General features: G+C 43.2%; 3 protein-coding genes across 3 annotated transcripts; 1 reads left to right on the top strand and 2 right to left on the bottom strand.

Moving 5' to 3' along the window:
• Window positions 1-3370: 3370 nt before the first annotated feature.
• BGZ61DRAFT_500884 (P-loop containing nucleoside triphosphate hydrolase protein) lies at window positions 3371-7756 on the top strand (the record flags this gene model as incomplete). The annotated part of the gene is made up of 17 exons (XM_046251626.1): window positions 3371-3461; window positions 3498-3715; window positions 3752-3774; window positions 3808-3909; window positions 3988-4037; window positions 4089-4178; window positions 4239-4522; window positions 4553-4901; window positions 4932-5561; window positions 5654-5739; window positions 6149-6283; window positions 6380-6570; window positions 6631-7001; window positions 7044-7127; window positions 7181-7203; window positions 7341-7409; window positions 7517-7756. 17 exons carry the CDS (start codon window positions 3371-3373, stop codon window positions 7754-7756), a joined length of 3036 nt encoding a protein of 1011 aa, XP_046093724.1.
• A 1306-nt stretch (window positions 7757-9062) lies between these two features.
• Window positions 9063-9517, bottom strand: BGZ61DRAFT_374982 (camp-regulated phosphoprotein family protein Igo1; the record flags this gene model as incomplete). The annotated part of the gene is made up of 2 exons (XM_046242377.1): window positions 9063-9344; window positions 9410-9517. The coding sequence occupies 2 exons, from the start codon at window positions 9515-9517 to the stop codon at window positions 9063-9065; spliced, it is 390 nt and encodes a 129-aa protein (XP_046093723.1).
• Window positions 9518-10032: 515 nt separating this feature from the next.
• Window positions 10033-11340, bottom strand: BGZ61DRAFT_468751 (uncharacterized protein). Its single transcript, XM_046247896.1, has one exon. It carries the CDS (start codon window positions 11172-11174, stop codon window positions 10170-10172), a length of 1005 nt encoding a protein of 334 aa, XP_046093722.1. The 5' UTR covers window positions 11175-11340; the 3' UTR covers window positions 10033-10169.
• Window positions 11341-12158: the final 818 nt, after the last annotated feature.

Genomic DNA, 12158 nt, shown 5'->3' with positions numbered 1-12158 from the left:
TCTTGCAGTTCTTATTTAAATACTTTATAGCTAGTATAAATAGCTTAGTTTTATCCTTTTATATATAATAAGAATTATTAAGGTAGTCTCTTATAATTAATTTAAATTATTAGAGTATTTTATTTTTAAGGAGTTCTATAGTATAGCAGATCTTAGCTTCTTCTCTAGTAAATTATATAGAGTAGTAGCTTTAAAATACTCTAACTTATATAAGAAATTCTTAAAGGCTAGTAGCTGCTTATTAAATAAATTGAGTTGCTTGGTCTGAGAATTTCTTCTATATTTTTTTATTTACTATAAAGAATCTAGATAGGTAATATAATTACAGTAAAATACCTCTTAATAAATAAAGTCTCTACTAAAATAGTTATTTTATATTAAGAGCTAGGTAACTTACTCTATTAATTATTAATTTTATTATCTTTTTCTAAGTTTTTTTAATAAAAATCTTAGTAAGCTTATTAAGCTTAACTTTAAGATAATTATTTTACTTTTAGAATTTATTAAGATTCTTTTTAGTAACTTTATTATTAGAGTTAGATTTATCTATATTTATATTATTAATAGAGTCTTAGCCTATATTATAGAAGTAATAGGATTTTTTCCAGATTTAAATAAATACTTAAAGTTATAAGAGCTATTTTAACTTATTTAAGATATTACTTAGGTTAATATAGTAATATACTAAATAAGAGCTATTAATATATAATAGTTAGATTTAACCTAAAGGTATAGAGTAAGTTTAAGATATAAAGTATATAATTAAGTAAATTAGGATATTATAATAAGTAATATAGATTATAGTTTAGTAATAGTAAAATAGTAGATTTAATATAACTAAGTATATTAATAGCTAGTAAGGCTATTTATTTATAAAAGTACTAAATAAATATATATATATATTATAATAAATTATAAGAATTATAATAGTAATCTTAATAAGCTATTACCTAGAATTATAAGGATTATAGTAGTAATCTAAGTAATTCTTTATTTAATTAGTCCTTATACCAGGGATTACTAGATTATAGAAGTAATCTAAGTAATTCTTTATTAATTAGAGAAAAATAAGAGTGGGGTATTATAGTTTTGCTGCTAGAGACTGCCTAGTCTTAACCTAAGCTATAATACTTTTATTATCTTTTTATATTAAATAGATATAAAAGCTACTATTTAATTAAATTTAAGCTATTCTATAAAAAGAATAAGATTATTACTCTTTATATATTGCTATATTTATTTTATATCCTCTAGCTACTTAATATTAGCTACTTTAAGCTACTTAAGTAGGCTTACAGTTAATAAATTAAGGATATAGTAAAGATTTAAATTATCTATATTATTAAGGTTAACTTTTTTTCTGTATTTTAAGCTGTATTTTAAAGTGTAATATTAGAAAAGAATATCCAGGGAGGTTTTAAGGTATAGAACTTATTTTTTATTGTTAAATTAGAGGTATAGAATACCAGGGCTCTAGGATGTTACATATAGAATAGGAAGGCTTTTAGGCTTAAGTTACTAGGGGCTTGCCAAGCTCTCAGCCTAGTCAGACTGTATATAGAAGATAGTTAAAAAAAGCTATAATCTCAGGGCTCTACTTATAGGCCCGGGGTATAGTTTAAAGCAAACAGCCTCTTATAATAAGAATAGATATATAATATACACACATATTCAAGATTATTAAATAATTATATAAGTAATCTAACACCTATAATTCAGAAAGTATACTTTCTTAGTTAGATATTAAGTTATAGACTTTATTACCTATAGAAAGAGATTTTAAACTGCCTATTATCTAGATTTTAAAAACCCTAAATAACCCAATTAAAGCTACTTTATAAATTAATTTTATTAAAAGCTAAATTAGCTATTATTAGAAAAGCTCTCTAATATTAATTTTAGCTACTATAAACTAATTTATAAAGGGGGCGCGAGAAATAATATACTAGATAGTATTATTAAAGACAGAGGTTAATAAGCTTCGGGAGGCAAATATAACCCTTAGCCGGCGGCGCAGGGCGAAAAAAACATATCTCTGGCTTTCAGGGAGCATAACAGTAGCTAAGGGGCAGGAGCTATAAGATTAGAGGGAAATCGCTAATCAGATATAGCAGGAAATACAGCAAAGTAGTAGTCGGAAGAGACAGACGGAGACAAGGGAATAGCAATATAGAAGATACAGGCAACCCGGGTATAATATGCATACTTGTGAAATTGATATAAATGCGTCTAAGGAAGAGGATACTGATTGATTTTAATTGATTTTAGGTATTGTGGTTGGTTTATCTTAATATTAATCGTGAAGGTATGGTTTTGTGCCTCACTCGCTTGTCTGCCTCACTCGCTTATCATGCACGTTAGTTAATTCACTAATTCAGTTCTTTTGTAGAAGCTCGAGCCAGTTGCGAAAACGCGTTCTAGGTGGGTTGTGGTGCTAGGTGGGGTAAAGACACTGCTGACATAATTTGGGCACCTGGGTGCCCAAGGATGGATGGGCACCCGGGTGCCCATGTATCAGTCGCCATCTCACCCCCCTCTATAACTAAGATCAGTATATTGAACTATTAGAGGATTGCATCAGCCGAGGGTCAATCCAACGTCTCCTATAGGACTAGGTAATTACCTAATGACCGGCCAAATACATAATCTCCCGACAGCGCGTCGCTTATTAATAGATCTTGACTGGAAGGAGCTCATTCCGTTTGGGACTTCCAAGCTTTAAGTCTAACGTCTCAATAGCCATAAGTTATTTAGTTGGTATGTTGCTGGGGCAGCTGAGTTGAAGTTTGCTTGGTCTCCTAATTCAAAGTAATTATACGGTATAAATCAATATCCTTAAGCGCTGACGCCTGGGTTTGATGTGGGTGGTCGGAATTAGAGCCCTGGTTGCGCCACAAGAAAATCACCCAAGCTCAGGATAAAGCAGCGGCAGCTCAGGAATATAGATAAGAATGGAAATTAAGATGGTCTAGATTCGTCGCTCACTTCCTCTGTAAGACACCCTCATCTCTAGATCGATAACCTGAGCATGTGGCCTCCTATGGCTCTTACTGTCTCTCTATTGATTATTTTCTCTATTTAATACCTGCAAAGGCTACAGTTACGTAGCGCGAGAGTATTTATAGCCTCGTACTGGCTGCTGCTTCTGCTTGTCTTTGGGGTAAATCTGCACTTGTCAATTTCACAGCGCATTTACTAAGATAACTTACTGGGTTTTATCTTTATTTATATCGGCTTTGGACTTATTTATATCGAGTTCTTGCTAGCTTGGGTAATCCCTAGCCAGACTACCTATCAACTATTAAAAGGCAGCAAAATTGAGTGCCCGAGTGAGCGTGCAACTCTCATTTCCACGCTTACATTTAACTGGATGACTCCAATAATCAGGCATGGCTACAAGCAATATATCACAGAAGACAACCTTTGGGATCTGGCCAAGCAAGATACCGCTAGGGCCGCCGGTGACGCATTTTAATACGCCTGGGTTCACGAGCAAGTGTGCAAGGAGAAGCCGTCTTTGTGGGTTGCACTATTTCGTAGGTTTGGAGCTGCCTATGCTCAGGGAGCTCTCTTTAAAGCTATTGCAGACGTGCTCGCAATTCTGCAGCCTCAACTCCTGTGGTTTTTTATATTATTTATGGATTCATACCAAAGTTACCAGCCTCAACCTTTTACCTTCGGTGCTGCTATCGCCTTGAGTATGTTCGCTGTCTCGGTAGCGCAGAGTCTATATCTTTATTAATACTTTCAGCGTCTGTCACAGACCGGAGTCAAGTTGAAGTCCGCTCTCGTCTCGGCTATCTATAGGAAGTCGCTCAGGCTATCAAATGAGGCTCGCGGTACGAAATCAACCGGCGACATCGTCAATCTTATGGCTGTGGACAGTCAGCGCCTACAAGATATAACGCAGTTCAGCTAACATTTATAGTCAACACCATTACAGATCATTTTATGTATGGCGTCCCTCTACAGTCTCTGAGAGCACAGCATATTCACCGGCGTTGCATTAATAATTGTCACGATTCCTATTAATAGAAGTATTACGAAGTCTATGAAATTCCTTTAGGAGTAATAGATGAAGAATAAAGATACAAGATCGAAGCTTACTGCTGAAGTCATCGCTAACATAAAGTCTATCAAGCTCTTCGCATGGGGCTCTGCATTCGCAAACCGAATCGGTCATATCCGCAACGACAAGGAGCTTGTTACTCTGCGAAAGACTGGCGCACTTTAAGCAGTATCCAGTTTTATTGGCTCGGTAACTCCTTTCTTGGTGGCCTATTCGGCCTTTGCAGTGCGAGTTCTGGTTCAACGCCAACCACTGACGACCGAAATCGTCTTCCCTGCTATTGCCCTGTTTCAACTATTGACTTCGCCTCTGATGATCCTGCCCGCTGCGATCTCTTCTATTACTGAAGCTAATGTTGCTGTAAACCGTCTGGCGGCTTTTTTCACTACAGATAAGCTCCAACCAGACGCAGTCATTCGCGAAGAGGCTGTCACGGTATCAGGCGAGGAATCAGTCAGTATCCACGATGCAACATTCAAATAGAGCATGCACGGAACCGGAACAGCATTGCAAGATATCAACCTTTCCGCCCACAGGGGAGAATTATGCTGTCTCGTTGGCTGTGTCGGAGCCGGAAAATCTTCTATCCTCCACGCCCTCCTCGGAGATCTATACAAGGCCACTGGCACTGTCACTCTTCGAGGCTCGGTTGCCTACGTTGCGCAGCAGCCGTGGGTATTAAACGCGAGCGTCAGAGATAATATCACTTTTGGCAAGCTATGGGACCCTGATTTCTACGTAGAGACGGTAAAGGCTTGTGCCTTAATAGATGATCTGGCCCAACTACCAAACGGAGATCAAACTGAGGTTGGCGATAAAGGCATCACATTAAGTGGGGGATAAAAGGCGCAGTTAACCTTAGCCAGGGCTGTCTACGCCAGGGCAGATATCAATCTCCTAGATAATTGTCTGTCAGCTGTGGATCAGCACGTTGGGAGACACTTGATAGAAGAGGTGTTCAGCCGACGGGGTCTTCTCAAGAACAGGACCAGAATCCTAGCCACAAATTCGACCCCAGTCTTATTGGAGGCTAATTCCATCGTCCTGATTCGCAATAGAAAGATCTCGGAGCAGGGCATATACAATCAACTAAAAGCCAAAGGGGGAGACTTTGTTAGCCTTATCGGACATGCGAATAACTCGAACCAAATCGTGACAGAGTCGACTACTACGAGGCCCTCTTATGCAGAAGAAGGCACTACCAATAATCAGCAGCAACTTGGTCACGACAAAACATCCAAGGCCACGGGGATGCTTACTCCAGGGCAAAGTTCAGCCGTCGACGGTAATACTAGTATTCCCGCAAACATCGATCCTAGGAGGATAATTCTAGATGTTGAGGCAGCCATCAGCAAGCCCAAAAGATGCAAGGAACTCACTCAGCAGGGAAGTGTCAAGTGGAAGGTCTATGGTGACTACGCCAAGGCAAGCAGTCTCTGGGCCGTGGCCTTGTACGCGGTTACGCTCGTAGGAGCTCAAGTCGCTGAGATTGGTAAGTCATCGGATCTGAGCCTGGCAAACGTTATGATCATGGTTGTATGGTGGTGGTGGTTGCTGCTGAATAGATGCGCTAACAATTACCAGGTGGAAACGTCTGGCTGAAGCAGTGGTCTGAGGCTAATGACGACCCTAACGCTGATGCGGATGTTAAGAAGTACCTCGGCATTTATGTCGCTTTTTGACTCGGCTCAGCTGGCTTGGTCATCTTGCAGTTATCAATATTATGGCTATGGTGTTCGATCGAGGTGAGTAAAAGTTCTAAGTTCCAGAGGTATCGCGCCTGTATTCGGAAATCCTGGCTGATACTTTATCGTGGCTACAGGCCTCTCATAAACTTCATAAAAGTATAATAATTACTATCTTAAGAGCTCCAATAACCTTCTTCGAGATAACGCCGACAGGTCAAATTCTTAATTGATTCTCCAGGTAAGTGTCTATTTACTGGCTTATTCTTCGTCTACCAGGCTGGAGTCTCCTTAATTTTCCTCTGGATGCTTATAGTATCTCTCTAGTAATATATACTGCATCGACCAGTCGCTTCCTCGTCAATTCAATACGCTATTCATCAATACCGTCAAGGCTCTCTTCAGCCTCGCCGTCATCTCCTCCAGAACGCCTGCGTTTATCCTCTTGGCTATCCCTCTTATCTTCGTATACAGTTACATACAGCAATACTACCTGGGAGCAAAGCGAGAGTTGAAATGCCTAGATGGAGTTAGTCGCAATCCTATATTCGCTTACTTCTAAGAGTCCCTTGGTAGTCTTACGACGATCCGGGCATATTCTTACTAAGAATGATTCTCCCTTGAGAGTAAAAGACGTTTAGATGCAAACATAAAGGTATATATCCTATCCATTACTGCAAACCGGTGGTTGGGTATGCAGTTGGAATTTATTGGATCGATTATTATTCTCTCCGCTGCCGGACTTACTCTTGCCTGCTTGTCCCTGGGTAGCTATTTATCTGCAGGTATAGTTAGTTTGATAATATCTTATATACTGTCAGTTTTATCCCCGAAGTCCTTAAATAGCTTTTCTTCCCCATACTGACTCTATTATAGGCAAATTACGCAGTCTCTTAATTCTCTTATTCGAGCTACTGGAGAGGTCGAGATAAATATCGTCTCAGCTAAGCGTGTGCTAGAGTATACCCATCTACCTAGCGAGGCGCTGGATGTCATTCCAAATCATCGCCCCGGTATTAGCTGGCCTTCTAGGGGTTCTGTGAGTTTTATTGATTATAGTATGCGTTATCGACCTGAGCTGGGCTTGGTTCTGAGAAACCTTAACCTTAATTTCAAGCTTGGTGAGAATATTAGTATAGTAGGCTACACCGGTGCAGGTAAAAGCTCTCTGGCCCTGGCCGTTTTCAGGATTATTAAGCCACTGAATGGAAGTATTTATATTGACGATATTGACATCTCGAAAATCGGTCTCTTGGACCTGTAGCAGCGACTCACAGTCATCCCCTAAGATCCTGCGCTATTTAAAGGAACTGTTCGCGAGAATCTCGATCCCGGAGAGGAGCATGATAATATGGAGCTTTGGACTGCCCTTAGTATGTTCTGTCTTCTGCACTTTATTGAAGTTACTTGTTAACTGCGAGATAAGGGCTTGCACGACTGAAAGAATATGTAACCAGTATGACCGGTAGATTAGATGCTAAGATCTATAAAGAAGGTAATACTGATACAACTAATACTTCTTGAAGGCAGGCAGACAGACTCGCCAATACTAATATTAATCAGGATCTAATCTTAGCCAGGGCTAGAAACAGCTTGTATCTTTGGCCTATACCATGCTCAAACCCACGAGCATTCTTGTGCTAGATAAAGCGACCGTAAGCAAGACCTGCCCTTAATGAGCGTGATCTTATCGGCATCACTAATCACTGTTACTATCTTTACCGAAAATACTATAGCTTGGATGAGCTAACTTGAGATTCAGGCTGCTGTGGATATAGAAATAGATATGCACCTCCAGGAAATACTCCGTGAGAGCATCTTCAGCAACCGGACTGTTATTACAATCGCGCATCGGATTAATACAATCATCGACTCTGACCGTATTGTGGTTCTTGAAAAGGGCGAGGCCGTTGAGTTCGACACTCCTGCGACACTGATGCTACAGAAGGGAGCTTTCTATCAACTTGTCAAGGAGGCCGGGCTTTTGGAGAGGCTAGGATGATAGAGTGAGATCCCTGCATTTTGCTCCTTTTGATGCCTCGATATCGGTCCGTATGGATGGATATATAGATTTTATTTCACCTGGGATTATTCCTAGTCCCTAGGATAGCAGAATTTATTTCCATGAATTGAACGTATAGGCACTTGACGCTCCAATTGACCGACTTGCGGAGCCGGCTGGCTGAGGTTGGTAGCCAGGCATGCTGGTGGGCTGCAGATTGCTGTGCGCGCTGTGGATCAAAAAAGGTGGCGCAGGGGAAAAAAAGGTGGCGCAGGGATCGTGGTGAAGCGGTTGTGGTGCAGGCGGCTCGCACGGACCATTTAGTGGCCCGAGCTTAATTTTTGGACCGCCAGGAGGGCACGGAAGGAAGAACCTTTCGGAACAAGTTCCTCAAGGCAAACACCAAAAGGGGGAAATCAGGGTCGGGTTCGGATTAATGTGTTCTGCCTATTGTATGTTGATATCCTTTATAGCGTGAGCGCTTCAGCGCAGAGTGCTCGTATAAGACTCGATACAGCTCCAACTTAAGCCTTCTATTTTATATCTATTGCCTTCTGTCACCAACCCTTCATCACGCTGGCGCTTCAGAGACGCTGCTCCTCGCCAACGCAGGTAGATAAGGGACCACATGACGGTCCTATAAGCCCCATAGAGAGCACTTACACCTACACATCCAGAGAGGAAGTCATTCATGCCTTTGCTGTAGAATGGTTGGGGAATGAATGTTGTATATATGAACTTGGCGACCGCCCTTGTGAATTCAGAATATTAGATGATTAGAAGTTCTTATAGATGCCAGCTAGCCAGACTTGAGAAATGGATAGCCAGTCTGCGAGCTTCGCGATGGACCCGGCTGAGGAGGCTGCAGAGCGGGACGAGGTGCAACTGTAACTGATCGTGCAATGCGACGACAGCTATCTCCCGGGCACTTGAACGCGGACTGCGTTGCCACTTAGACCTGGTCTCATGAGAGTTGAAGCTCGACGTGAAGCTTGTGGCGACGAGGCTCTCTTGAGCAGCCGCCGTCCCTGCTAGAGACGTTTTGGCGTTCGCAGCCTCGATGAAGTTGTCTCAGTGCCGTTAAGCCAAGTCCCTGGAGTTTCTGAATACGGTAGCTCTGCGCTGAAAGGTATCGATATTGCCGGTATTCCCCAAGTGTCAATCTGGGTCATGTGGTAGTCTTGGCGGTCCCCATCCGTGGTCGGCGCGGTGACGTGGTGGGCGTATATCTGAAGAGTGCCGGTTCCGGCGTGGTAGGTCGAGCTGCGAGACGGTGGCTGGCTTGATATATCATAGACGCTAGCATCTACACGTTGTTTTCTTGCTTCGTGTCTCCATGCCCATCCTGAGCCTGAGCAGCCATCACCTCTTCAAGGTGGCTAGCTGGCATCAACTCACCAGCCTTCTTCCCATCTCGCAAATTCTGGTTAGCGTCATTATCAACGTTGCTAGAGCTTGGTACGGCAGATGATGGATATGGTATATTTTCCCGGAGGGGGTGTTCGCTGCCAGTATTCACGGTGCCGATGTTAGAGGGTTTATTAGACTGCGAGAGGGCAAAGTCACCCGAATCGAAATACTTTCTTCCCTGGTATCAATGGCTGAATTAGCTTGATTCTAGCCGGCTAGCAGTACTCAAGAGTATTTCTCTACCTCTAACTGGTGATGGAGAAGGTTTCCTCCGGTCGGTATCGTTCCGTACCTCCGCAGGAGGCGCTTATCCTTTTCGGTAGGGAGCTCAGCGTTTTTTGGGGGATCCATATCTGCAATCTCGTGTGTGAGTTAGAAATTATTACAGGAAAGCGATAACGAGGCAGGCCCTTTTAAGCACACTAGGAGGCAACCGTCATCCTTACGTAAGACCCCGCAATATCCTGGAGACACATGACGGAAAAGGTAGGAGTTAATACTAGCAGATTATGCATTACAAGCGGATGCGTGGCGCAGATGACGCGTGTCAACGGGAGCCATCATGGTACAAACTGTGAACTTTAATCTGGGGAGCTCTGATCTGGTTTCTCCCACACCTACCTCCCACCGAGTATAATATACTTTTCCGTTTTTCCGTGTGGCACGTTTCTATAATCACCATCCGCTAGTAATCACGAATATCGCACGAGATTCGTCATCTCGAGTCTGAGTACTGCCCTTACGGACGGCAGATATGCCCAAAGTTTATCCTCGATTCGAGGGGGGATCCGACTGATGATATAGTTGAAGAGACTCTACGGCCCCAACACATGCGGGAGGATTACGGGTATAAAGTACTGACGAAAGATGTGAGATTCCGTAGTTTGAAATGAAAATAATCATCTAGATCTAGTTGTCACATGATACCTAGTCAATCTTTCTCCTCCTTGTGATCCCCAACTTAACGAACACACGGTTTAGCTTCCGTGCGAATTTCTATCTCTCAAGAACGTTTTCGTTTGGTTCCCGCCCGAGCGCCATTGGTTGGCCGAATCGAGTTGGCTAAAGTGATTGTGCTTTGCGACGGTCCTGAAGCTAGTGTAGCCGTGGCCGAAGATGTCAAGGCCGTGGCCTGGGCTGTCCTTCGACAATGAAGGTGACGACTCATCTGGTTTTCCGAGTGGCATCCTCTAAACTCGACCTCTTTGGCGAGCTGTTTAGCAGGTAAACTCTCTTTAGGGCGTACTCCCTCATTATATGCAGTTTCATTTCCACACTCCGCCGTCTCTAAAGTATTGGAATTGGGCATCGTCGACGTGTCATCACCAGGTCGCGTCATTTCTTCGCCACGGTCGACATGTGAGCTAGATTCTTGAGGTGGAAAACGCGCAGGCTCTGAAAAGGAAAAGAGCACCGCTCGGGCCACGGTATTCACGGATTCATCCCGCTCAACAGGCCGGTCTCTCGCTGGAGTGCCGGATAAGCCGGGCGGGAGTATCGAGGATAACGGAGAGGGCCACCACCTTGTGCCGCCAGGGTCGTACGTTCTGGTGCGCTCATACTCCTTGTCTGGTAAATGGGGCATGGGCTCAGTGTTGTTGGTGACAGGAGTAGTGGTATGACACAACGGATGCCAAAGGTGGTCGGTGGGGAGGTAAGAAGCGAAGTAGCGAATAAGGGAGTCGAAGGAATGTGTACGAAAGAGTTGGACAGCATGTTGCCACTGAGGCGAACTGATAAGACTTGGGTTTGCGATGATCTCCAGACTCGCAGATTCAAAAGCGTCGTTCAATTCGCGGAGGCGTTGTTGCCTGCGATTATTGGCCAAATGATGAAATTCGGTAGCGGAGTTGGCCTCGTGGGAGATTTCGGAGATATCGTGGTGGAAGGCATCAGGGTCTTGAATGGGGGATGGATAGGTGTTATACTGGTCGTGAAGCTTGGTAAATAAGTCCCCTCTCTTCATGTCGAACTTCCAGGCTGGCCATGCCCAGGATGGGTCATCCATATCATACGGATCACGTGTTATATTGATAAGATTTGCGCGAGGTTGAATAGCAAGCTTGTAAATGGCAGGATAGTTGAAAATATAACTACAACCAGAGAGGATGAGAGGGAAATCTTTGCGAGAGAAAGTGGACATGGGCGTAGCAACTTTTGGCTGTGGCTGCGCGTCGATCCACATTGCCTGGCCTAAATCAGGTTCTCAAGACAGCCCTAGCATCGATACATGAAATGGAGCAGCGACTAGGTTACAAATCAAATAGCACTAAGGAGCAAGGCCTACGTCACGGCTTGGCAACCTGCTCGCACCACCATCGAGGCTTTGGTTCTGATCGGAGATGCAAGCCAAGCCACGCTAAGCCTTTTTGCTGCGACGGCCTCCATCCCACCACACCTTCCCAATCCTGGGAGTCACCAAGGGAGCATATCCATGCGCACAAGCGATATTCATCTAAGAGTGACGTCATGAGAAAGTAACACAGTCACATCAAGCACCCTTCAATCTCCTTTTTGAGCAGAGATCGGCTCCTCCAACCTAAGAATCAGCTACCTTCTGCCACCGCGACTTGGGTGGCAAGGCAATGTTCACGCGGAGTTTGAATGCAGCTAAGTTACGCCAAGGCCACTGCCTAAAGCACTAGAGTGCAAGAGCTACTCCGGTAATAATGTGGTTATTCGACAAGTCTTAACGATGTATATCCTCTGACATATGAAGGGTAAAAAATCGAGTGTTAAAAAGCTAGGATATCCAAGTCTGGACGTCGTTATAGTGCATCTACAATTTTCCAGGGCCATTGAAAACTGTATCATTGTGCCATAACTACCCCACAGGCCCCTCATACAGTCATCTGCCCATACTACCGGAACAGACAGCTTGCAATAAGACGGGACAACTTTGTTGATGACCTAATAGGTATTTACAATCCTTCAGCGCGCCAACCAACGACTAACAATATGCCATTTCATAGGCTCTACTGATCGCCTGCTT

The sequence above is a fragment of the Ilyonectria robusta genome, assembly GCF_021365365.1.
Source record: "Ilyonectria robusta strain PMI_751 chromosome Unknown BGZ61scaffold_81, whole genome shotgun sequence".
NCBI classification, from domain to species: domain Eukaryota; kingdom Fungi; phylum Ascomycota; class Sordariomycetes; order Hypocreales; family Nectriaceae; genus Ilyonectria; species Ilyonectria robusta.
This window is presented reverse-complemented; position numbering and strand designations above follow the sequence as displayed.

Coding starts and splice junctions, on each gene's coding strand:
- BGZ61DRAFT_468751 (XM_046247896.1), bottom strand. CDS start 11,174: ATGGATGACCCATCCTGGGCATGGCCAGCCTGGAAGTTCGACATGAAG.